The 26,665-nt window shown below is 31.9% G+C and overlaps 4 protein-coding genes across 5 annotated transcripts; 2 read left to right on the top strand and 2 right to left on the bottom strand.

The window, feature by feature from the left end:
- Positions 1 to 194: 194 nt before the first annotated feature.
- Ube2g1 (ubiquitin-conjugating enzyme E2G 1) lies at positions 195 to 4,320 on the top strand. Of its 2 annotated transcripts, none has more exons than XM_089708406.1 (5): positions 195 to 351; positions 718 to 820; positions 1,126 to 1,223; positions 1,695 to 1,873; positions 2,969 to 4,320. In XM_089708406.1, exons 1-5 carry the CDS (start codon positions 306 to 308, stop codon positions 3,047 to 3,049), a joined length of 507 nt encoding a protein of 168 aa, XP_089564532.1. In that variant the 5' UTR covers positions 195 to 305; the 3' UTR covers positions 3,050 to 4,320. The 2 variants fall into 2 exon arrangements, with proteins under 2 accessions (XP_089564532.1, XP_089564533.1); XM_089708407.1 differs by having other exon boundaries at positions 3,212 to 4,320.
- Positions 4,321 to 4,686: 366 nt separating this feature from the next.
- Rad9 (cell cycle checkpoint control protein Rad9) lies at positions 4,687 to 6,450 on the bottom strand. The gene is made up of 3 exons (XM_089708719.1): positions 6,278 to 6,450; positions 5,805 to 6,210; positions 4,687 to 5,716 (listed from the first exon to the last, which is right to left on the bottom strand). Exons 1-3 carry the CDS (start codon positions 6,309 to 6,311, stop codon positions 4,957 to 4,959), a joined length of 1,200 nt encoding a protein of 399 aa, XP_089564845.1. The 5' UTR covers positions 6,312 to 6,450; the 3' UTR covers positions 4,687 to 4,956.
- A 6,331-nt stretch (positions 6,451 to 12,781) lies between these two features.
- LOC149478972 (uncharacterized) lies at positions 12,782 to 24,924 on the top strand. The gene is made up of 6 exons (XM_089708745.1): positions 12,782 to 12,904; positions 20,134 to 20,254; positions 22,232 to 22,438; positions 23,272 to 23,508; positions 23,669 to 23,955; positions 24,081 to 24,924. Exons 1-6 carry the CDS (start codon positions 12,892 to 12,894, stop codon positions 24,479 to 24,481), a joined length of 1,266 nt encoding a protein of 421 aa, XP_089564871.1. The 5' UTR covers positions 12,782 to 12,891; the 3' UTR covers positions 24,482 to 24,924.
- LOC149478973 (uncharacterized) lies at positions 15,122 to 18,765 on the bottom strand. Its single transcript, XM_089708996.1, has 6 exons — positions 18,577 to 18,765; positions 18,352 to 18,392; positions 17,713 to 17,985; positions 16,595 to 16,766; positions 16,184 to 16,364; positions 15,122 to 15,741 (listed from the first exon to the last, which is right to left on the bottom strand). The coding sequence occupies exons 1-6, from the start codon at positions 18,625 to 18,627 to the stop codon at positions 15,485 to 15,487; spliced, it is 975 nt and encodes a 324-aa protein (XP_089565122.1). The 5' UTR covers positions 18,628 to 18,765; the 3' UTR covers positions 15,122 to 15,484.
- Positions 24,925 to 26,665: the final 1,741 nt, after the last annotated feature.

Consider the following 26,665-nt stretch of genomic DNA (forward strand, 5'->3'; position numbering starts at 1 on the left):
CCACCGGAAACTAATAAAAAAGGGTTATGGTCAGTGGGTGAATGTTTCTTAATTTAATTTATTAAACGTTATACAACATTGTTAATATGATAGAATATATTAATATGAAATATTTTACAAGACGTAAAACTTCTTTAAATCAAAATTATTTATCTGTATTAATAAGTATGGCGACATTTTCTGTTGTCTGTACCGGAAACAAGCACAGCTCATATGTTTCACAACCTGCCCAAAACTCAGCCAGCCATCTTTTGTGAAAAATAGTTTTATTCGTGTCGTCAGGGTAAATTTCATAATTGTAATTAATGTCAGAGCCACAGTCTTCGCTTTTGTTAAAAAAGCAATTAGCAGGTAATAACATATTACTGTCATATTTATATAAATATCGTAAATAATTACTGCACAAGCGTTAAGCGACACAGGTATTCGTGCAATCATTGACCTTAGCGGATGGTATTTTAGGGTTCGGGATAGGTTTTGAAAAAGTTGACTTAATCTGTTTTTATGATTTTGTCGCACGAGAATAATGTTTTAAATATTACTTGGTATAAAGTTTGTCGTAAAATCAATATCCAAGCAATGACAATCGTTTGTCGCAAGACAAAAAGTAACGATAATAAATTATTTCTCGTGTTCTTTTGGCAAAGTTTCATATGACATGTGTATACCTAAGTAGTGAATTTTGTGGTTAGTCGCAAGTTGATATTCAATTTTCAGAACTGAACAAAAATCCAGTAGAAGGGTTTTCTGCTGGGTTGATAGACGACAATGACATATACAGATGGGAAGTTCTCATTATTGGGCCACCGGACACATTATAGTGAGTACGACATAATATATTCTATTTATAAGTTGAGATAAATTTAGTAATTTAAATTTATATCTTGTGAATCATCAAAACACTTATTATTTACTATAAATAATACTGCCATCAGTTATCTTAATCAAGTTATGGGCTCTCATTATATTTCCTTCCATTGTATTTTCCAGTCATTTTTAAAAATCCTTGTATTTTAGATATAAACTTAAAAACCACAAGTAACATTTAGTTCTTTATGTTATAAACTTAAAAACCACAAGTAACATTTAGTATTAAGTTTTGTAAACAGAAACCTTTCTTTCCAGTGAGGGTGGATTTTTTAAGGCACATTTATATTTTCCAAAAGAGTATCCTTTGAGGCCACCACGGATGAAATTTGTGACTGAAATTTGGCATCCAAATAGTAAGTTTTATTTGATGGTAATTATAACTTAACTTATTTGAAATAGGCTAAGTTTAAACATTTAGAAAAACTATTAAAAGCACGCCTTGTGGGCTGTGAGTGCATCTGCATTCATACTTCATAAATATAAAACTAAGTACATAGTTATGTAATAGTTGGTAAAATTAATTTATTTTCTGGAGTATGTAAATAATGTTGATTTTTTTTGTTTTGATCATATAATGAGGATAGCTCCTGTTATTATTTTCAAAGATATTGAGCAGGTAATAAATTGAAAATAAGTAATACACAATATAATACATACAAATCTATAATACACAATCTGTAATATCAACCATTTGTATAATATTTATCTAAATATATAAAATAAATGAACTGATTCTATGGCAAACTATCCTTTTACAACTGTATCTCTACACTATAAGTGAAATAATATATTAGAAATATAATCATTTTAATTTATATCTTCAGTTGAAAAGAATGGTGATGTTTGCATTTCAATATTGCATGAACCGGGTGATGACAAATGGGGCTATGAGAAAGCATCGGAGCGATGGTTGCCCGTACACACAGTTGAGACAATCCTGATTAGCGTTATCTCAATGCTAGCGGACCCTAATGATGAGAGCCCTGCTAATGTAGATGCTGCGGTAAGACTTATATTGAACTAGAATAATAAACTGAAAATAAGATTATGAATATTTGTATTGTAGTTCTTGTTTAATTATGCTCAATTGTATTGATTATGAATTTAGTGATGTTAATTGCATGGTAATTAGTAGTGTCCGACCGAACTTTCGGTTTCGGTTTCGGTTTCGGCCGAGTTTCGGCCAAAAATCAAGTTTCGGCCGCAGTTTCGGTTTCGGCCAAAATCGGCCGAAACTTTTGCCGAAACCGAAACTTATTTCGCAAGTTCAGTGAACTTAGTTCACACATGTTCACGCTCGCCTAACTTCAACGTCAAAGCGTTGGTTGACCCACGCTGGTGGAAACAATTTTTGATTATCTATGTTGAGATTGGAACTGGGTGTACCTAATAGTAATTATTAATAATTATTATTTTTATATAAGAGGTACCTAAAAGAGACTGATTATTCTTCTAAGTACAAATACCAATCCAAAGTATTAAAGACTCTTTAATAAAGAGAAAGATCTCAAAATACCAAAACTTAGTATTTAAAGTAACAGTAACAATTACTGATTTGATTTAGATGACTGATTTTACTGAGAACTTAATTTGAAAAAATAATTATAATTAAAATTGTTATTATTAATATTTTTAAAATATTATTTTTTTATTTTATATTAAATAAATGATTACAACAAATTTAATATTCTGTATTTCATGCCCTAATTAAGGCAAAATAATAGGTAAAATGCATCAAAGTTCAGTATTTTTAGAAATTTCATACTTGACCACGTGAGTTTCGGTTTCGGTTTCGGTTTCGGCCGAAACAGAAGCCACGGCCGAACATTCGGTTTCGGTTTCGGTTTCGGCCTGGAAACCAGTTTCGGTCGGACACTAGTAATTAGTTGGTGTTAATAATTAACATTTAATATGTACTATGAAAATCATTCATTTAATAGTAGATTCATGATACAGTATAGTCATTGTTTAAATTATTATTGTTTGTATAGACTGTGTTGTTGCTTGTCAATGACACATTTCATAATATTTGTAGCATTGTAAATAACACATTCATGCATCATTAACTTATATATGTTTCATGTTCTTGTATTCACAGAAAGAATGGAGAGAAAGATATTCGGATTTCAAAAAGAAAGTTGCCAGATGTGTTAGGAAAAGTCAAGAAGATTGCTTTTAGGAGAGAAAGAAATTTTGTAAAAGGCACAGAAAAAGGGACACGTGACATACAATAAAACAAACGAAACAGCATAATAATATCACTTTAGGTCACACACTCCAACTGGCACAACACAAACTACAATCAGTTGTTGATGTGTGCTTATTATGATTTTTTTTACAGAAGGAATGGCGAGAGTCATATTCGGAGTTTAAACGAAAAGTAGCACAGTGTGTGAGAAAGAGTCAAGAGGATTGTTCCTAAATAACAGTGCCCTTTTTCATTGATTTGTTTGGATAGTGAGTGTTTGGTGATGCAATGGGCGTCCGGTGACTCGCAGTCATGTGCAGCCACTTATAAAGTGCGTGCCCCAACATCTGGGCCAGAGACAATATTGAAATTGAATTATAACAAATACTTATTGTAATAAAATGGTATCGCTGCCGTATTATAATAATAAATTTAAAGTAGAACTCGAGGTCTTTTTCATCTTTTTTAAGACATGATAGCTAGCTATTGTTATATAAATAAAATGTGTATAACTTTTTTATAGAAAACGCATCTGCATTTGTTCTTTCACTTAAAATTTAAAATTCAAGTGTGATCTCTTTGTAGTTAAAACCAAATCAAAAATAATAATAACTAATTTATTTTTGTCGCGAATGTATAGTGATGAAACCGACAATATTGCAAATGCTGAATAAAATAATTCATTTATCTGTTAATTTTGAGTTACCTTAAAGTGATCGGTTTTTATTGATTGCTAACAACTGATTCGTTTTAGTTTTTTTAACCTAGTATTAATTTTTTAGTAAATCGTTACTGTAATATGATTTCAATAATTCAGATCTAATCAATTTGCACCTTGCCCATATATTGCACTTGTTCATAGAACAATGGAATTCATGTAGTATATATAAAAACTGTTTATAAATTTAATTAAGATTGTATTACAGCATAACACTTGCTTCTTGAAGTTTAGAACAAAATTGTAAGTGCATGAAAATATTTTATCAACCAATGGGCTTTAGTAAGAATAATCTAATAGTGTATCAGTTTTTTTTGTAGGGTAACAAATATTTATTTCTTTTGTGTTGGTAATATTTTGAATTAAATTTTTCAATTGGGAATGGTTCCTGTGACAATGATCAAATATAGCAATACTATAAATAAATTTATGTTGTGTATGTTTACTGCATAACATATAACACCCTGAAATGTTGAATTGTAAGGTGTGTACAATATTTTATCTGTATGTATATTTTTTAATATAAAATCATAATGCAGTGAAATGTTATTTTATTTTATCTTAAAATTCGCTTTTCATGTTGATGAGGATATTTTAGACTATTAGTAGTAGTGTAAGATTAAAAATATTGTGTAAACCATTTTGACGACGCGGTTGGCGCAGTGGTAAAGTAACTACCTACTGAGCCGACGGTCCCGGGTTCAATCCCCGGTCAGGGCAAATATTTGTGTGATGAACTCAATTATTTGTTCTTGGGTCTGGGTGTTATTATCTATATATGTATTTATTAAATATTAGATATATTTATCGTCGCCTAGTACCCACAACACAAGCCTTAATTGAGCTTACTGTGGGACTAGGTCGATTTGTGTAATAATGTCCTATAATATTTATTTATTTATTTTTTTAATGAACTTTACATAAACACTGTTTAAATTAAGTTTCAAAGTTCTAAGATTGTAATTTAATTGATGGTAATGATGTTTTTTAAATGAAACATTGCCTCATCAACAAGTTAGGTACCTTGGAGGGTACATTTAGAAAATAAGCTATAGTATACATTTAAAAGTTTGGGAAATACACCTTAAATTCTCTTACAAATGTAAAAACTATAATTTAGAGTCATTAAATTTATTAACATATTCACTTTTTAACAAATCACTGGTGTACAGTCTATTCTTTATTCACTGTCAGAGTTTTCTGCTAATACTGAACCTTGTATACTTCTAGGATCAAAAGTGCTTTCAAAACACCTTTTAAATATTGTTTTGATTTTCAATTTTGAAGTAGGTGAGGGAGGAATGTTGTCATAGTCCATATTTTCACACATATTTACATTTTGAGATATATTTATTTGATTATGTATATGACTATCAATTTTCCCATTATCAACCAAATCTTTGTCCTCTGGCATTTCTATATAGTTAAAGAGATGAGAATCTTCATTAAGACTTGAAGTATCTACATCAAGATGTGGTTTCTTTCTAACTGAATTTTGAACATCACCATTTATTTCTTTTCTCTTTCTTTCAACAGTAGTTGTGTTTTGTGTTGATGATTGCGTTTGAGTATCAGGTTTGGATGTAGCTAAAACAAAATTTGCTTCAAATGTAGACCCATTGTGAACTATAAATACAGCTGGTTTTCCTGTAACTTCAAAATGCAGTTGTAAAGGTAGTGTTAATGCTTCTGCAAATACCAGTAGTGCCTTGAATTCTTTCATTGTAAATGTTATAGTAGTATCCGCGCCTATAACATAACTTTCAAATTCCTGAGATTTTATATTTATTTGAGTTCGAATAATTTTAGTTAAGTCCATGTTGCTATCCACATAATTACGAAGAATTATTGAATTTGAGTTCGCCTCTATGGTCATTTGGTCATCTGACGACTGAAAATTACTCAGAGCTTCTGAAAGTATTTTATGGGAGGATGTTATTCTGGAAAATATGTATTCAGATTAAATCATAATTAATAATTATAATACAACATAAACAAGAAAATTGTATAACTGAAATCTTTTATTACCTGTTGGGTACCAGATCTTTAGTATAAACAGCTTGCATTGCCTTACAGTCTAATATAGATACAAAATGTGTTTTTACAATGCCATGTTTGCATTTCACTATGAATATTAATTTACAAGACTCTGGGTCTAATTTTATTTCTAAATTTTCTACTTGTTTGTCCATATGCGTTGGAGACTTAAAAGTGTTTAAAGCACTCTTCATTGATATTTTACATTTTAATCCTTCCTTGTCCTCCGTGGAATAATAATTATAATTGAAGTATGAAAAAAAGGTTTTGTTAAATTTTACCATCGCATAAGCGGACTCTGCCGCGTTTAGAGTTCTTAGGAGTATAGAATCTGATAATGACTCCAAGTATAATTCATCTCCAAATCTTGCTAAAGCGTGAATTGTTCTCCCTAAAACTAAAAATAAAAATATTTGAGTAAAATGTTTCACAACACTACAAAATTCAATGTAATTTTTATTTACCTTTAACATTCGGTCCAGGTATATGGCATTTCATTTTAACTGTAATAAATTCTTTTGATAAATCATAAATTTAACTTTATAGTAATAAATAAAGAGTTAGAAGTTGAAACATTATTTTAGTAAGTTTACCACATTCACCAATTTTCAATTTAAAAAATTTGTTTATATGTCAAATGTCAATTTCAATTTTCAACTGACATTTACAATTTCATGAATTAGGCTAAGGCCGCATAAACGATTTTATTCCCGCAAGCGGTATTTTTACAATGCAGCTGTGAGCTGGGCAACAAAACACGAAAACACCAGATGCACTTAGGGCGCTTGTGCACTACAAGGAATTTTACTGTCCGGCATTCCGATTTTTTACGGTCCGGTGTGGCATGAAAAAACCGATGAATTGCTTGTGCACCTGTCCGTCTTTACTCGGATCAGTGCGGTACAGTTCAAGGAAGTATGGTGGTATAATGCTATCATAAATGATTGTTTTCGCATTTTACAAGAAACGAGTAAAAATATAGAAGGTGAAATATTATATTACTTCGTTATAATAAAAAGTAAAGTTCCGTAAGAGATTTAAAATGCGTGTTTCACTTATTTATTTTAATCGGTGACGAGGAGCTAAATCTATTCCCACTTGAACTTTAACTTACCAACACTTACTTAGATAATAATTATAGGTCAATGCTTGGTCAATGTATATAAAATAACCACGACTTCTCAAATCTCATTGCCAGCTAAAAGAAAGTAAAACAAGAGCTTGCTTTCAATTGGCATATGCAATAAAAAGAGTAAAATCCAAGCAAGTGGGCACTCGAAAACAATTATACCTACAGCGACTCGTAAACTCAAAAAACCATCCGGAATAGGGAAAAGTAAAATGTCGGACAGTAAAATTACGTATAGTGCACAAGCTAGTATTTAGATTAATTGCGTGCCATACCGGACCGTAAAAAATCGGAATGCCGGACCGTAAAATTCCTTGTAGTGGACAAACGCCCTTAATGATCTGAGATGCACACACTACGGTTAAGGCTGTGGGCGCACTACAGTTTTATCCCGAGAGCGGTTAACTGTGAATCCTCAAAATCGCGTCAGATTGACACCGTGCCGATAATACAGCTGATAATTTCTAGGAAATCAAATATAAGCGCGGATTCGCGGTTTTTACTGTGAGCATTTTGTAACAATCCAGGATTTTTTGCAAGTTATTTTGGCAAGTGAGGCCGCTTGAATCGTTTGCTAAAATCAATAAATAACCGTAGCGATTTAGCCGTAGTGCGGGCTAGGCGTATATTGAAGTTGTTAACATTCTACAAAATTCCCATTATTCCTATAAATTCCCATAATATTATATTGTTACGGGTGTAGCAAAACAGTCAGACTTGAATCTGGATTCTAACATTGAACGGGAATCAGCAAGGTTGTAGAATGTATTTTATATTGTACTTTTTTGAAGCGAAACCTCTGCGCGTTGAGAGTAAAATTTCAATGTCGCGTCATAGCAATACCACCACATCATGGAGTAAGGCGACAAGAAGGCGATGATTAATTTTTTAAAAGTCCCATCCTATTCCTTTTCCTACGACCTGGACGCCCCAACTTATACTTGGTAAGGGGTATTCCACAATGCCAAAATACATTTGCATAAAGAGATATTAATTGTTAGATAACCTGCCCCCATAATCAAGTGGCTTTCTGTTAGCGTAGCGTTCAATAGAATAGACTACGAATGTATGAGATTGACGTAGGCTGTAGATAAACGTATCTAGTTACGTCAATCTCATACATTCGTAGTCTATTCTATTGAACGCTACGCTAACAGAAAGCCACTTGACTAGGGGGGCTGTGCCCACTTCGAGGCATTAATTAGAATTTGATACTAAGGTTAGGTAAAGTTACTCGTACATAAGGTTACTTTTTAAGGATATTCAAGAAAACTGTTCTGAATATTGGGACTAAATTATACTATATACGTCTATTCATATTTCATAATACATTCAGTAATGCCTGCGTATTGCGTGGTATTGCGCTGTCATAATATAACCCGCCCCCCTAGTCAAGTGGTTTTCTGTTAGCGTAGCGTTCAATAGAATAGACTACGAATGTATGAGATTGACGTAAGCTGTAGATAAACGTATCTACAGCTTACGTCAATCTCATACATTCGTAGTCTCTGATCTCTCTATTGAACGCTACGCTAACAGAAAGCCACTTGACTAGGGGGGCAGTGCAGAAAGAGAATAGATCTGGAAGATGGTGACGGGTACTTATGGTAGGGTTGGCAAATTCTCTAACATCGTTTTTTGGTTCATCCATTTGTTTTTAAACTCTGTAACAAAAACTTAAGGGGGGATAGGCGGTCAGCGAAAATTCAGCTATTCGCGCCTGAGGTAAGGGGTGACGGGGTCCGCGTTTAGTATGGAATCAACGTGTTCGAAACTAAAAATCGTAAGCGCCATTCACATTTTTTTCAAAAAGAGACTGAAAATATTTAGTATTTTCTAAATCTAAAACAATCACGAAATCGAGAAGGTAAATACCTATGTATTTGTGATTTTATATAGTCCGGGATACATCGCCCATTTTTGCAAGTGATTACTATCAAGCTAATTTTTCGTGAGTAGCTTTATTTTGATGAGATGCCCAATAATTTCATGTACGAAACTCTCGATTGTGGTAGCTTACAGAGGTAACAAGGATAAAAATTTTTGATTTGACGGTTCTCAAATATTTATTACGCAATTTGTAGGACAATATGTCTGTTGAATTATATAAGTATTAAATAAGTGAAAATAAAAAAATCAGCTGGTTAGTAATCATTTATGATGACTTCGTTATCGATACACATTGAAAAGGGGGACTCTTTGATCAAACCATAGATTTTGTAGGACAAATATTTTTTCGAATAATTTAGATAATTATCTTGAGATTGAACAAAAAAAAACATTCAGTTAGTAATTAATATTTGAGAACCATCAAATCAAAATATTTTATCCTTGTTTCCTCTGGTAGCTACCACAATCGAGAGTTTTGTACATGAAATTATTGGGCATCTCATCAAAATAAAGCTACTCACGAAAAATTAGCTTGATAGTAATCACTTGCAAAAATAGGCGATGTATCCCGGACTAATACGAATTATTATCGGTTATATTATACGGTTGTAATGAGCATTTATATGATATTTTAGAGGTAACTTCAGGATTTTTTTTTATCGAGCAAAATTTTTCCAATTGTGTTTTGGAAACAGTCATCCCATCACACAAACGTTCTGTAATACATACTTATTAGAAATTTCAGTGCGAAAATACTTGAATATTTTCAATTATAGCTCATAGACAGTCCATTTTACCGTACATCTACTAAGGGCCCTTAAGGGCTGGCGGGCTTAAGGGCTGGGCTAAAAGAAGGCCCTTAGAAGCTACGAAATCTGAATTTTCGCTGACCGCCTAACCCCTCTTAATACCCATGACTAGTTTTTCTTTTTACATGATATCTCCTCTTATTTTTTTCATTGTGTCCTTATTTGCGGCGGTTTTCAGGATAAACCGATTTCCGAAAAGTGGTGTCAGATTTTACTCTGAATAGATTTAAATAGGTTCAGTTGATCGACTGAATAATTTTTAGAATTCGTTTTATTCAGAATATTGTTTATTTTTTTGTACTCATTAAATTTAATAAAATATGTAGTAAATTCCATATACTTACCTTATACCTAACCTAACTCTGAAAATGTTATATCTGTGTGTTATATGTAGTAGTAGACTACAAGCCCACATATGAAAAAAATATGGGTCAAATGAACCACCAGGGGTCATATCTAGAACGAAAGAAGAGCAAAAAATAATAAGATTCATCACTATGCCGTCACTTGTAAGCTGTCCAACTGAGTGCAGATGAGAATTGAAAAGTACAGGTAGACTCGGTAAATTTTGGTCATATATTTTTGTACGGCATTCTTAACCATCGATAGATCCATTAAAAATAATAAGAAACCGCTCAGTGCCGTACAAAAATGTTGGTCCACCAAGTCAGAATTTTTATTTAATTTCCGAGAGTTACCGGGGGTAAATTTGGTCATTTGACCATGTACGGCATCTGTGTCATACTATTGCTATACTGCTTTTAATCCATTATTCCGCAACGCCGTACAAAAATCATGGGGACAAGGGGAAAAAATCGAGAGTTGCAATCCCCTCTCTTTCCCCACTCCATGGGGTCATTTGACTAAGTACGGCTTCGGTTCCAAAACATTATCTAGCACTCAAAAGTACTATTAAAAGCAATGCCGTCAAAAAATAATTGTTCTTTTAAATATATACCAATAATCATCTTAATTTCATCGAATTCTTGATATAAAGAGCTGTAAGGTCATTTGACCCTGTACGGGAACTTTTTTTTTAACATGATATTGTAAAATTCAATTGTTGTATAGTATTGCCGTTCAAAAGAAACCGTTCTAAAAAAAGTTATAGAGAAATGCAAAACCAGAAATTTTGTTAAAGTTTAAACATCGTAGATTAATGAAATATAATAGTTTTCTACACTTTATTCGTTGTTTTAAATAGTATTAACATAGATAAATTAGGAAAAAACGATGCCGTACATTTTTGTGCAGACCACATCTTTTAGGCTGATGAAAGCGACGAAAGCTACAATTTTAAGGGTGCTTTATGGCCATTTGATACAGTACGGCATTAACATATTTTTACCCAACTACGGCAAAGCAAAAGAAGGGTTATGGTTTTGACAGGTCATGTATGTATGTTCATCTATTCCCTCGTAACTTCTAAACTACTTATCAGAATTCGACAAATGACATATCATTAGAAGCGTCTGAATTGTTCACTGGATAACCAGCGACCAGCTAGCTAAAGGCTATATGGGGTTTCACAAAATCTAATGTGGCGCCCTCTAGCGGACAAAACATACAGAGTAAAAAAATAAAGTTAAGATAAATATGCAGTGTTTGGTATCATTTGAAAGCGCTTTACTTGTACATTTTGAATATGTATATATTACTAGCATTTGCTTGTGACTTTACCTGTATTCATGGACTGATTGCATATAATTCACATCTTTTCGTTCATAGCTTTTTTATTAGTTCATCAATTTAACGGAGTCTATTCCACCTGACTCCGACTTTCCAAGGTGATAATTAACCACCTCGAGCTTCTTAATATTAATGTATATTTATATTTTATTATAAAAATATAAAGCAAACATTTCGTTATATGGATTTTTTTCTTTTTCAGATTTTTCCCCTTTGAACCAACGAAAATGTACGGCACATGAAAAAATATTATCTATGCATAAAATACTTTAAAAATAAATTTATTTCGTGTTGTGTCAAATGACCCCCTGGAGTGGGGAAAGAGAGGGGATTACAACTCTCGATTTTTTCCCCTTGTCCCCATGATTTTTGTACGGCGTTGCGGAATAATGGATTAAAAGCAGTATAGCAATAGTATGACACAGATGCCGTACATGGTCAAATGACCAAATTTACCCCCGGTAACTCTCGGAAATTAAATAAAAATTCCGACTTGGTGGACCACCATTTTTGTACGGCACTGAGCGGTTTCTTATTATTTTTAATGGATCTATCGATGGTTAAGAATGCCGTACAAAAATATATGACCAAAATTTACCGAGTCTACCTGTACTTTTCAATTCTCATCTGCACTCAGTTGGACAGCTTACAAGTGACGGCATAGTGATGAATCTTATTATTTTTTGCTCTTCTTTCGTACTAGATATGTCCCGTGGTGGTTCATTTGACCCATATTTTTTTCATATGCGGGCTTGTAGTCTATAGCCAGTAGAAGAGTCGGCCTAAAACATTGAGTTACCATGTACTACGTGCCTAAAATGCTATCGATGCAAGGGGTTTTCCGTTACTACCTTCATGATTTTGATGATTTCGGCCTGTTATTAAACTTTAAAGAATAAATTCTTTTGAAAAATCACAAATACTCTTTGCCACATCTACAGTCGAAATAACCACGACCAAAGAAGCAGTCTGTCACCCTCTAGTCGTGATCATATCAGCTCTCCTTATGAACCTTCCTACAAAAATGTAAAAAAAAACTAGCCAAATTGGTCGAGCCGTTCTTGAGTTGTACTCATAGCCACACATTTAACGATTCATTTTGATTATATAGATAATAACTTAAATCTTAATGTAAACAATAACAACGATTCACATCGATACAAACTTCATTGTTTTCAAATATTATATTGCAAGCAATTAATTACATTTTAAAGTCGTATTTGCTATAATGTCTATAAATGATATAATAGAGCATTATAGGATTATATAATTCCTATCAAACTATAATCAGTTTTTTATCAATAATTAATAGAATATCTTAATAAAATCGCAGAACTCATTGTACCTATCGTGCAGAATTGCCGGCCGCGGCGGCGGTGCGAGCTGCGAGTCGTACGCGTTCACCTTGATAATGTTCAAATCTTCATATACTTGCTATTAGGACAAATTCATATAGTACCTATTTATATATTTACGGAAGCAAACGTGTCTGAACGTACTTTAGAACCTTAGTTTAGAACTGACCTTAAAATCTAAGTGAAAAAGTTTGTTGGTTACAACAATGGATTTGAGTGGTAAGTATTTATTTATACAAATTAAAATATTATCGAAATTTATCACGTTACTTGATTAAATTGCAATTGATAAATTCTGTTTTTCAATTAAAAATATTATACAAGTCGAAACTCAATCGTAATTACCAAGGATTGGATTTAATTGGAAAAACCGCGAGAAAATGAGCGCTTTGCTTATGATGTGTTGGAATAATGTGAATATTACCTATACCTATATTTTTAGTCGATTATATTATTTATTATGGTCCTTGTGTCCATACCTACATAATATTATATCACTAGGTTTAATAATTGTTTATTCGTATGATATATTATGGACCTAACTAATCTCTACGATTATTACATATTAATATTTAGTTTATACATGGTTTATACATATAAATTTTATGCATGACAGTGATTACAATAAATACTAAATACCAAAATCACACTAAAAATCAAAAGAAGGTTTGTTTGGTGCCTAAGTAAGTAGGTACCTACATATTTGTTTTAATAATTTTAGGTCATAAAAATTAATGCTAAAATCACAATATGACTACAGATAATAATACAAATAATTAATATCTATCACCTTTGTAACTTTACATTGCATGTTTAAGAACACATAAAAAGGTAATATTCTAGTAAGTATAATTACGGTTTCTATGGATAATAATAATAGGTACTATGTCAATCTAACTAGTTATATTATTTTAAAAATTGAGTGATTTCTTGAAATTTTTTTTTTATGAAATAGCTGAGCCACCCATCATATTTTGACAGATTATTCCATCTTAAAGCTGAAAAATACAAAGTCCGGCCGTCAGAAATTAGTCTGGTTACTAAAGCTTTCGTAATTTTCTTAATTTGTCTGCGGATCCCCTGGTATTTGCTTGCGGACCCCAGGTTGGGAACTGCTGGTCTAGATAATAAATATAGCAATTATACACAAATGCTATTTTTACAGTAACTAGTACAAATATATGGGAACAGAAATGTCGAAAAGTCAAAATGAAAATAATAGGTTTGAAAAAATACGGAATCTTCGGGAATAAAATAATTAATGTTGGTGTCAAATTTTATTTTAACTTAAGTACTACGAATTTATTAAACACAAACTTAGCAAACCGGTTTTATTTTTATTTATTGATACTATAAACTTCCACTAATAAACCTGTGTAAAAGGTGGTAAAAGTTTGTATACCTACATTTTTGTTCGTGACCTTTTTTAACATTTTAGACGTAACTATAATTTATAAACTCTTCTTACTTCAACACACGAAGTAAATTATAAAACCAACACATTCATAGTTTAATATTTAACAGTTCAAAGGGATTCCCTTAAAGTCTTCAGCTTTGAAAGTGGCCTTCAGCTTCACGTTGTGTATCTTATTATTGTACATATTAATATATACTCTAAGTTGTGTATGCTTAGAACTTAGAAGTTAGATCTTTAAAACTACTCAAATAATTATGATGCGGTTTTTTGAACTATTTTAAAAAACTGCATCCTCCAGAACCACTCTACATAGGTAGAGTAGTTGAATATATAGGTATTTATTTATGTACTTGTTTTTTTTTACTTTTCTTTAAAATCCTGTTTTATGTAAGTAGTTGTTGAGGCCACTATAACTGCGTGAGATATTTAATATGGCATATTAACTATTTCGCACAGAGTTAAATCAGGTAAAGTAAGATACAATCTTAATGGTGTTTGTCGAATATTTACAGTCGCGTGAATATATTAATGTCGTTTTGTGACATTTAAAAAACTTAAGCATAATATCCAAGTAATATCTATGTGATATTGGATCAATGTAGAACCAAAATTTCTAAAGAGTTCTTAAATCTTTGATTATATCCAACAAGATAATTATCACGGAAAGGTATATCTAAAATAAATAAGATATCCAAGCAAATCCTAGGATTATTCATACATAATACCTACATAGATGGATATTAGAATGGTCCTTCGATATTTTAATTTTGTACATAACTACACTTATTTAATAAAGCATTGCTATGATTGCACCTATAGAGAGAAAATATAGAGCTTGGTTATAAAAAACAGGTCGAACCCGGTATTACTTCTATCGATATTATAGTTTATATGAATAGTATTTAAACAAATAATGAGTGATGTTTATTATTTATTTTATCAACAATTATTATATGCAACCTTATCAAAAACAGTAAAGTTAACTTCATCAATCATAAACTAGGTACATGATAGATAATATGAAAATCACATTCACCAATCAATTTGAGTGCAATAAACTTTGAACACGATTTGTTTTCAAATAATTGTGTTTTCCTGTACATTACCATATTATGAAATAGTTTTAAAAATTATCGATATTATATTTTGTGTTGTTTCACAAACCTGATATACCTACAAACTATTACTTCTTTATTAATGGAGTTCGGCGTTTCATTTGATCAAGGACTAATTTAAATAATTATGCTATAAATAATTTCAACACGTACTTAATGGTCATCTTTTTGGCCATTAAAATAAAAATAAAAGCAATGGCTATGGTAATTCTTGTACTTTGCCATGAGTATATAAAAAAAACATTGGAATAACAAAATCGGTATATATTAAATAATAGATTCAGCAAATGAGCCAGTCTTCATAAAAGTTTTTTTAAATAGTTTATCATTGTTCAAAATATCGAAATTCTCTATAGTTGTATTTGAAAGGTGCCATGCGACTATCAGTTTACAGGATCCATCGTCTTCTGTGCAGTAATCTAGAGGTAAATTTCCCAAATAGTTTCCATTTGGGTAATATGAATATTCTAGAAGAATTCGTACGCCACAGTTGGATATGTTATCGGCTAAACTTTTTACTAATCCTGTAACAAATATGTGTTATGTTATTTTAGTATTTAATTCCATGGTATTTCCTTTATTCTTTTTTTTCTACATTTATAACGAGTGAACGATTTAGAAGATGAAAGACAAGAAAATATAATTTAACTATCTACATAGCGAAAATTCTCAGAAAACATGCAGAATTATATATGGAGCAGAATATATAAACAAATAAAATAAAAGGAAATAATAAGACGCAAACAAAAAATAGTCTGCACGGTGCACCAGAGTAATTATTATGTACCCCTAATCTCACATGATATCCCGAGTCTAACTATTCCGAAATTATTTGCTACGCCGTAGAGCGTAGAGCACTTTTCACTTCCAAAAGAGAGCTTTCGAATTTGTTTACTTTTGATACGATTTCTGATCGTCGAGAATTCCAGTATGATACAATAAATTATGAATAAAATACTTAAGTACCTCTTTTGCATGTCTCATTAACCATTTGTTTCGGTACTGATGCGTAATGTTCCAAGGTGCTATTAAAGTTTGTTTTTAAGCACAGATAGTCGTCTTCTTCATATGGCGATCGTCGCATCGTGGGTATTGTTTCATATTTAATGATAGAGTTGAAGGCACAAGGATCTTTGATGGACCGAATCTGTAATATAATAGATGTCTATGGATGATGCGTTATTTTATATCGTCACAATATATTTTGTATATTGCAGCAGTATCGATCTATTATTTTATCTAAACAAACACTGAAATACTAAGTATTAGTTTACGTGGTTTTTAATCTTGTGGGTGATTTTCTTCATCCCAGGTTTTTGTCCATAAATTAAATGAAACTGATAATCAATACTAATTAAAATACATATAGAAGTTTACCTCTTGTCCGATGCAGCGTGGTGTTGAGAAAATCTCATTAAAAATGTTTGGTGATGGGGCTGAGATGGGGCTTTGTATCATGCCGCTGCAGATTGTCCAAAACCCATCCCGAATGATATAGGATCGGGGCATTTTGTCTAAACTCGTTATTGTAAGGGTTGTTACACCAGATCTACGGAAACAGAACCAAAAAAAGATACTACTACTTTCAATCAAAGTTTATACTGTTTTTGCGTAAGGTCTTAAAAATAATTGACCTAGTAGCTAGTAGCCCTATACTATTTGCCCATTATTTTGGTAAATATGCTACTAATAAAAAAATACCTTCTAAAGAATACTGCGAATACTAAAATTGCATGACAATTTAGAAAATAAGCTCTTGTTTAGAAAATAAATTATAAAGCCTCGTTTACTTTACTATTAAGCAAAGTCATTTACTATAATAAATACGTTATACGTAAGTAACAAGTATACAATTTTACAAATTACAGCCGTGTCCTTCTAACACTATTTATATAAATTATACAAGAAGGAAAATGCTGACATGATATTTGTGCTTAGAACATTTTAAACAACGCTCCCAAAAACGAAGAAGGTTCTCAATTAGAGGGGGGATTTTTACTGGTTGAACTGACTTTAATAAGAAATTGTTGTGATATAGTCAAATTAGCATTATCAGCTAAAAATGTGCACTGTATTTGCTGAGCAAAAGATTTAGATACCTAGGCATAACTTATAAACTAACGAACAACTATCGTCTATCACTCAAATAACTTGATAGAGCTGATTATTCTAGATACGTTTTTTTATTCTTATCGAATCTAAATGAAGGTATGATTCAGTCATCAGCGTAAATAAATATTTTACTACTTGGTTAAATGTTTGATTTTATACACATACAGGAAAAACATTTTTTGGAGGCATATAATAAAATGCTTGTCATGCAGTTATTAAATAAGCATAGCTCTTATGAAATCAAAGACGAGTACATATAACTAATCTACTTTGATTTTATAATATCATAAAATATTGAAATATTGAATTTATTAATAAAATATACTTGTGTACACAAAATTATCAATAAAATTTTCCTTACAAATATATAATCAAATACTAACTTTCCATGGACGATAGCTTCTTTTAGTAATCTTTCTTTGGCTTCAATTTCCTTTATTTGTCCCTTCAAAGTATCGGCTAATTCTTTAGCACTTTGTATAGTTGATTCTAGTCTGAACTTCAGAGTATTCATTGAATAGTCAGGTTCTTGAAAAGCGAATTCTTTTCTAGGCGATGCTATTGTTTGAGTCTCTTCAAAACTTTGTCCCAAAGTTGTTTCGAAAACGTCTACTAGTTCTTGTTGTTCTTTAGCTTTCATAGCTTGGTTATCTTTACTGTTGAATAAATACGGGTTATGATTGCCATAAGTACTACTAAGTTAATATTATTCACAATTATTCACCTATGACTATACTTTTTGTCTTTTATGCATCACTGTCTCTTTAGTATTCTAGGAATATGAAGAATAATGGTAAAACAATTATTTTAAAGAATTAGATACGTAGGTATAGATACTACTTATTATATACAAATAGTACAAATACGATATTTTTAATAATTTGTAAAAGTATGAATCTGTATGTTAGTTAATAAAGTTATTATAAAGAAAAGTATTTTGTTGTAAAAAGCTCGTATTGCTGCGTAAAATTAAATTAATTTTCTACTGATAATACGTAGGTAAACAAGATATTACTACTTACTTTTGATTATAATATTGAATAGGTGTGAGCCATTCTGAAATCTGAAAAACATGCATGGGTATCAAAAATTTTCAAATCGTAGGTACAGTCCGTACAGACTTAGGATATTCAAACAGGTGAGATACCTTTTCAATTTTTTAAGACATGAAAAAAAAAACCTTTCCTGTGCAATAAAGAAATACATTGATGGCATATTATTCAGATTTCTTCCAATAATTTACTTACCCAATCACTATGAGCCTGTTGAAATAACACTATGAAGAGAAATACAATCATATTTATAATTTTTGTACAAAATGCGAACGTATCAATTCTTTGATTGAAGGTCTTGTAATGGTTATTGTTTGAAATTATGTTTAGAATTCACTATAATGAAAAGTAACCAATGAGTAAAGCTACCATTGTTCTGCGAGAGAAGAAAATAAATCTCTATTTTTTTTCAGTTGGTTTTCTCTTAGTATCCTATTGTTTTCTAAAATTTAAATTCAATCGAACATAATAGATATAATTCTTATAATAAATTATATAGAATATCTATCTTATAACATCTTACAACAAATTATAATACCTATATTACTAAGTATCGTATCTATTATTATTGTTTTTATGGAGAAGTAAAATGGACATTATAACACTAATAGCTAAATTATGAGCAATTGCTGTAAGTTTTTGCATAAGAAAATAGTTTAATAAACTTAATGCGGAAATTATGTATATGAAATGCATATTAATTTCAAAGTTTTATTTGTTGAATGTAACGAACGAATCAAAAGGAATCAATTCAATTGTATGTTAAATGTGATTTAAAAATTAATTTAATCATGCATTTTTAAATTAAAAAGTAAATAAAACGCATCTAGGAAGTCAAGATAGGCATCATTATGATTTTTATCGGATATACTTTGGTGAGTGCGCTGCGGAATTGCACGATTTAATTCCGCCATCCCCTATTTTCCATCGATCGTCGAGGCGCACAGACTCTAGGCACCACCATATGTTGGACGTTCCATGTACCCGGACAAAGCGGTTCGGATCGACATTCTTCATTCGAACCGCGAGGGACTGGAACTTGCTTCCTGAGTCTGTGTTCCCCGACGAGTACAATATGGAGGTCTTCAAGAAAAGAGTGAACAGGTACCTTCTAGGGAAGCGCGCTCCATCATAGGCCCCATCTCAGCTTTCCATCAGGCGAGATCGTGGTCAAGCGCTTCCCTATCATACAATAAAAAAAATCATCGTTTATAATTACTTACTGCATATGTTTGAATGAATATCCTTGAACCGGAAGACGCACAAACATATAAAAACTTTGTATAATACAAAGTACAGTAACTCACAACTTGTATACTTTTGATTACTTATTTAGTATTTATAACTTACTAGCTTTCCGCCCGCGGCTTCGCCCGCTTTGTCTAAAACCTAATCTATACTAATATTATAAAGCTGAAGAGTTTGTTTGTTTGTTTGAACGCGCTAATCTCAGGAACTACTGGTCCGGTTTGAAAAATTCTTTCGGTGTTTAATAGCCCATTTATCGAGGAAGGATCCTTCATAATGTGGAATGATGGCTATATATCATCACGCTAAGACCAACAGAAGCGGAGCCACTAGCCGCGGAGCGCAGCTAGTTAATTATACATATACTTAAACCTTCCTCTTGAATCACTCTATCTAGCACAAAAAACCGCATCAAAATCATAAGAACCTTTCTTCAAATATTATAAATAACCTAAAATAATTATTTATTACGTCCTGCTTTAACGTGATTATAATAAATTTCAGTGGAGGAGGTCGCGGAGAATCTCTTCAGCGCCAAGGCGTATGAGACTCCGTCGGATTCTGTGAAAGCTGAAGACCTGGTGATGAAGCTGCCCGACTGGTTCGATAAAAAGAAACATGAACAGTGAGTTTTTTGCTACCTACTAATATTATTGATCCTACTAATATTATGAATGCGAAAGTTTGTGAGGATGTGTGTGTGTGAGTTTGTTACTCTTTCACCACACTTTCACGCAAATTCTACTGAACCGATTATAATGAAATTTAGCACACATATAGAGGGTAACTTGGATTAACACATAGGATAGGTTTATCCCGGAAATCCAACGGGAACGGGAATTATGCGGGTTTTCCTTTGAAAACGCGGGCGAAGCCATTTTGTATAAATCTAGGACCTATGAAAATTTAATGAGGAATGCAAGGATCCTTCATAATGTGGAATGATGGACAGATGAAAACACTCTCTCTCTCTCTAATACCTACGTTAACAGTACAATGGTAAAATTAAATGTACATGTTAATATAGAATACATAAACATTCATTATATTATAGAAAACTTTTTGCGTTAGCAAAATATTTCTTTAAGTAGGTAGGTACACGTAGATAATAATTTAACCGCCTATAATATAATATGTATTATTTATTTAACAAACTGATGAGTCATTGTCGATAATAATTTTTTGTTATTATAATGATTATCTTAATTACATATTTTGATTATGTTATTATGTCTCGGATTTTGACGGATGTTATTTCGTGCCAAGACTGCAAAAAATAATATTTTCCTTATCTTCCCTACTCGAGAGGCTCTTTGACTTTCTTCTTCAACTAATAAGATCTTAAAATCGTTTAAAAAAAATAAAAAACTCATGATACTTCTCAGGTTTCTATGATTATAAATATAATTTTTAATCCTTCTATCACAAAGTATCAATATTATCTTAATACATATTTTGATTATGTTTTTATTAATTTTAATAAGTACTTACGTATTAATACATATTTTGATTGTGTTTTTATTAATTTTAATAAGTACTTACGTATTAATACATATTTTGATTGTGTTTTTATTAATTTTAATAACTAAGTACATACTTACTAATATTAAATTATTGCACATTACCTTCATTATAAGTAACATCTAATTAAGTACTTTCTTTCCCTAAATGTAGTATCATTGGTAATTATTTTCTAAATCGTAAACCTATAATTGTTATTATCAGATTGTTCGTTTTGTAAAAGTAAAACGTAATTTACAAATTTTGTTGGTGTTGTAAATTAGGTTCAACTTATAAACTACATTTTATTTGAAAAAAAGATAAGGTAGGTACGATATGGCTACATGTAACTGGGAGATAAAAAATTTAACGAAAAACTTCACACAAAAAAAAAATCCTTAGATGTCACCAATAAATCAAGCTAAAGCACGAGTCATTGAGTTGTAAGTGCGATTTGAAATTCAAATTTTGAATTCATTAATAAATGTGTGATAAAACTACAAATATATGCCGAGATTTTTAACTTGTGTTTGTGAGATGTGTTCATAGGATTTATTGCTCTCGAATTTACATTTGCGCAGATTTAATATTATGATTAATGATGGAATGTAATTTTGTGCAATTTAGCGCTTAAATTCAATTCTATGTTATAGTCAAATCCCGAAACAATCTCTTCGCGGAAGGACTGGTTTATCTTAGGTTTGGCAAAAGCCATCAGGCAATCCTAGAAATACATTTGAATTTCGACCTTTGACTGAAGTCAGCAGCAGTCTCAGGCGTAGGCGAACGCAGCATAGGCATCTCACGCGCACAAGACGCCTCTGCTAGACAACGACTGACGAATATTGCTTAGTAAAAGGTCGAAATATTACATTTATTTAGGCTTTGTCAAAGTGATTATGACCTGGTCAGACCTGAGGTTTGACCAGTCCAACCTAAGAGTGCCCGAGTTTCGGGGTTTGACTACTTAACGTCTATACAGGAATATTTTTCGTACAGAAATTTATGAGTTTACGAAATGCAACGGTATAAAACACCTAGAAGCCAGTACCTACCACTTGCCCCATGCACGAACACTAATAAAATGTAATTTACTTTTCAGAGGACGTCAGTTCATCAAAAACTTCTTGTTCGGGCAGTCTATATCTATGATTCTGGGACTTATATCAGTCTTCTCGATTCCAACAATTCTGGAAGTATTGGTTGGCTCGACCCGATCCAACTCAGAGGTTACAGCTTACAGACGCTATTGGTCTACATTTTTACACATTATGGCTTGGTTCGATTATGAACTGAAGCCAGGGAGCAAGTGAGTATTCTGCCTTTGATTTCGAATCTATATAGGGATATGCAAACGTGTTTATTGCTCAATAATGCCAAGTTAGAACCTTTTAAATACAATAAACAAAATTTACCATTATATTGCAAAAAGTATAAGTAAACCATTGAGATAATATTAATAGGAGACGACACCGCCTACATCACTTATGTTCCACTCAACATACGTCATGTGACGTATGTTGAGCGGTATTTTTTAATGGTTTTAAAGTGAAACGCATCAAACATGCCTTCGTGTGTGTTACGATATTGCACAAATAATACAAATAATACGGAAAAGTGCAAAGGAATAACTTTCATCGTTAAGTACCTAACTAGATAATAATTTTTAAAACTTAGTTAGAGCAAAAAAATGGCGCACAGATTTTGTTCGTGGTGTCTCCTCCATACGTAGTAATATTATCTCAATGAAGTAAACAAAATTTACCATTATATTGCAAAAAGTATATATTTTAAAACAAACTTAAGACTTGAACCACAAATAAGGACATTTTAGCACTTATTTATTTTTCTAATTAGCACAAATGACAAATGGTAGGAAAAATGCTGATCACAAAAAGTATCTAGTTACTAGTTAAAATATCTTAAAATAAATGCTAACTTGCTCTACCTGAGTACAGAATAACATGGAGAGGGTATTCTAATAATTCATCTCTTAAGATTATATTTAGTTTTTTCAGCATTCAAATTCTCGCGGCCTTTATTGAATTTGATATTCACTTTTTATAGTATTCAAATGCTCTATATAGAGAAAATAATGTCTATTCTTTAAAAAATTCTCAAATTATAATATTTTATTTTCAGATCATGGAAATCACTTCACACAGTCCGCAGCCGACATGTCCGCGCTGACCGAGTAGCAAAACTAAAGCGCCAGGGAACTGTCTCCCAACGGGATATCTCTTTAACTCTATTCGGGTTTGTTGGTGCCACTGTCCTAAAACCTGAGAAGCTGGGAATAATGCAGCTGAAACCGGGAGATTGGGAGGCATTTAATCATTTCTGGAGCGTCCTTGGGGCAATGATTGGCTTGGAAGATAAGTACGTAAGACTGAATGATGACAATAATATACTAGTGTAGTTACATTTTGTATGAACAGTTTTAAAACCACTCCAAAATCATGAAATCAAGTCATAATCTAACAAAGTCAGCATAGTAAGATTGTTTTGTTTTCAATAAACATAATTTATCATTTCACAGGTACAACATTTGCCGGAAAACCTTTGAAGAAACGCGTAAGATGTGCGAAATAATCCAGCAGCGGGTATACACACCTTGCATGGAGAATGTACCAGAATATTTCGAGCACTCCTCTCGGGTCATGCTTGATGGCATGAATGCTATGCACCCAGCTATAGAAGCGGAATCCCTTATATTCTTGGCTCGATATGTTTCTGATGTTCCCGGCTATGTTTATACTGAGCAAGACCTCTTTGCACTCAGAGATAAAATAAAGAAGCATCTTGCTGGAAAGCCATCTAATATAGGTAAATATGATACTTTTAATTTAATCTTGCTGATCGACCTAAAATCGATAGCAATTTATTTACGTCTGTTACCATATAATCATATCGATATTATACAAAGTTTGTTTTATTTTTTTTATTTTCAGGTGTCGATTCAGAAGAGTTGATGGGAAAGTGTCCTTTAAAACTGGCGAAAAGACCCCCTCGTCTATTGTACCTGCAGGATTACGAGACCGTTGAAAATTCTCCACTCTACAAACAACTTTCCTTCAAAGCGAAATATAAACTGGCCCTCATGAGCGTAGTCGTGAGCTTTTACTCGACTTTCATTGGCAGAGCTCTTTTGAACTTCCAATTTAATTTCTATATATTCATGGGCAAATATTTGCCGTATGTTGTAATGTGGAGGTATGGACTTTCGCACGCATACTCCGACATGTTCAAAGAAGATCCCACGGACGCAACACCTCCTGTACCTAATAGTGAATATTATAAACCGCGAAAGGAAGAAACATGGTACGAAGCTTTATTAAGTATACTGTGGTGATAGTAAACTGTAAAGTAATTGTCTCTATTGACTATTTTATTAAACTTTTAGATTTGACCCTTGTAATAAACATTTTCAAGTCAATTAAGTTGAAAATTAAATTAAAGTGTTCATAAGTTTAAACATAGAAATACCTACACCACAGACTATTTTTAAAACGTATGAGAGCGATTGTAACAATACCTACGTAATAACTATACTGATGCGTGCTATCGATCAAAAGCTAGAGTAACCTAGCCTATATAAGTTCTAAGGCTTTTTCTAAAAGAAATTAATGTTCTGTGAATATTAATCATGTTTTTTCGGAGATTAGGGGGAGCATAGAGACAGTAATGAATTTCGACGATAATAATTATTAGGTAGTAGATATGTATATCATTATTTTTGTATAAGTTATATTGTGGGTTGTGTAATAAAATAAATCTATTTTGCAGATTTCCTTATTTTCTACCTTTAAGTCTGTTAAATCTGTGGTTAAATCTCATTGTATATACAATAATAGTAGTTACAATATTGTATTGTGTCAACTGTCAATGTACCTACATTTTCGATCACTTATATACCTACTTATTCTGAACTTATTGTAAGTCAACTTTTTTATAGTTGCGACGATAATAAAATAATTATAATTTACTGAAAGTGCTTTTTATTGAAATTGTCGAATCATCCTATAAAAAAACCATTTTGATAATTTTGTGTAGTATTACTTTACTCTATGATTTTGAGTCATTGCATTGTATTGGATTTGCTTTCAACAGTGTAAATTTGTTTGTGGAAAAGATTAATTTAAAAAGTTAATAACAAATAAGAAGCTATTTAAAAATTACACAATATAGGTAGGTACTAGGTAGGACTGGGCTTAATATGTAGTATAAAAAAATATCCTGTTAATTTTATTAAAGTCAAAAGGTTATTAGGAGTTAGGACTCATATTATGTTTTTAACTATATGAAAAGTTTTTGCAACCCTCAAATCTACATTTTTAATCCCAGCTGTGTCCCAGCAGGGTAGCTGGGATAGCTCAAAATAGTGGTGGCTTAAAATTATCAATTGAGGTACCTAACTAAGTACTAACAAGGACAATTGAGAAATTTAGTGAGAAATAGTTGGCGCTTCATCTAAAGGATTTTAATTAAAAATAAAATCAGACAAGTGCGATTGGGACTATCGCACCGAGGGTTCCGTATAAGCTATTTTGTTATATATGTTGTAACTGTAAATTTATACTTCTCACAATTTTCCCTTTATTTGTGCTATAAGACGTTGCTTCGTACCAAATTCCAAGAATCTGTGTTGACGGGATATAGGTATACCCTGTAGGTTTTGTTTCCCTTGCGAATGTCGGCAGTATAAACAGCTGTATCTGTTGATTGCATAATATGGTTTAAAAAGATTGATTTTTTCACTGCTTCAAGAGACTGTTACTTGAGAATTAACTTGAATCGTATGATACAGATGAAGTTTTTATATAGGCATATTACTTTGTTTAAAAGTGTATGTTGGTATCAATGGTATGATCTCTAATCCGTTATGAATTTAAAGGAGGATGCATCCAATTTATGCTTCAATATATTTGTCTGCGATCCCCTTTCGTTTCTTTACAAAATATTATTATGTTTATTATTAATACCTACTTACCTAAGTTTCAGAGTTTATTCCGATAATGAACAAAAGAAATATAATTGATGTTATGAAAAGTATATGAGTTTTATTTTTTGTAAATTGAAAGGTAAACTTCTGCAAGAAAGAATATCTTATGAAAAATCTGCGTACCTAAAGTATAATTACAACAACGATAATATGTAATACTTACATAATATACATATATCGTTGCGATTGTGGTTGCGATACTGTAAGGAAACAATAAAATATGACCTGAGGATTGTCAAACTCATTAAATACAAACGTTAATATACATAATACAGAGACATAAAGATATATGTACAAACAGCTGCATAAATGTACATATATGTACCTATATGTAGAATCAAAAAAGTTCGACGACATGTAACATCCGCCAACCCGCACATGGCCAGCGTCAAGCGTGGTGGATATAATGGCGTAACCTCAAGACGGCCCATGTCCCAGCAGTAGCAACGTATATGGGCTGATGAAGATGATGTATAATGTGACCTTCATAGGCGGCCTTTCAAATGTTGCAGAGTCATTGTTATGTGCTAATAA

This window comes from Colias philodice, chromosome 21 (genome assembly GCF_061535455.1).
Source record: "Colias philodice isolate Cphi_HAF_F1 chromosome 21, ilColPhil1 Martin Lab GWU primary, whole genome shotgun sequence".
In the NCBI taxonomy this organism is placed as follows: domain Eukaryota; kingdom Metazoa; phylum Arthropoda; class Insecta; order Lepidoptera; family Pieridae; genus Colias; species Colias philodice.

Coding starts and splice junctions, on each gene's coding strand:
- Ube2g1 (XM_089708406.1), top strand. CDS start 306: ATGTCAGAGCCACAGTCTTCGCTTTTGTTAAAAAAGCAATTAGCAG. Junction 352..717: donor GTTAAAAAAGCAATTAGCAG/GTAATAACATAT, acceptor TTCAATTTTCAG/AACTGAACAAAAATCCAGTA. Junction 1,224..1,694: donor TGAAATTTGGCATCCAAATA/GTAAGTTTTATT, acceptor TTATATCTTCAG/TTGAAAAGAATGGTGATGTT.
- LOC149478972 (XM_089708745.1), top strand. Junction 20,255..22,231: donor GATAAAAAGAAACATGAACA/GTGAGTTTTTTG, acceptor TTTACTTTTCAG/AGGACGTCAGTTCATCAAAA. Junction 23,956..24,080: donor TGGAAAGCCATCTAATATAG/GTAAATATGATA, acceptor TTTTATTTTCAG/GTGTCGATTCAGAAGAGTTG.
- Rad9 (XM_089708719.1), bottom strand. CDS start 6,311: ATGAAATGCCATATACCTGGACCGAATGTTAAAG. Junction 6,211..6,277: donor ACCTGGACCGAATGTTAAAG/GTAAATAAAAAT, acceptor TTTTATTTTTAG/TTTTAGGGAGAACAATTCAC. Junction 5,717..5,804: donor AAAGATCTGGTACCCAACAG/GTAATAAAAGAT, acceptor CATATTTTCCAG/AATAACATCCTCCCATAAAA.
- LOC149478973 (XM_089708996.1), bottom strand. CDS start 18,627: ATGATTGTATTTCTCTTCATAGTGTTATTTCAACAGGCTCATAGTGAT. Junction 17,986..18,351: donor ATTCAATATTATAATCAAAA/GTAAGTAGTAAT, acceptor TTTATTCAACAG/TAAAGATAACCAAGCTATGA. Junction 16,365..16,594: donor CACGCTGCATCGGACAAGAG/GTAAACTTCTAT, acceptor ATTATATTACAG/ATTCGGTCCATCAAAGATCC.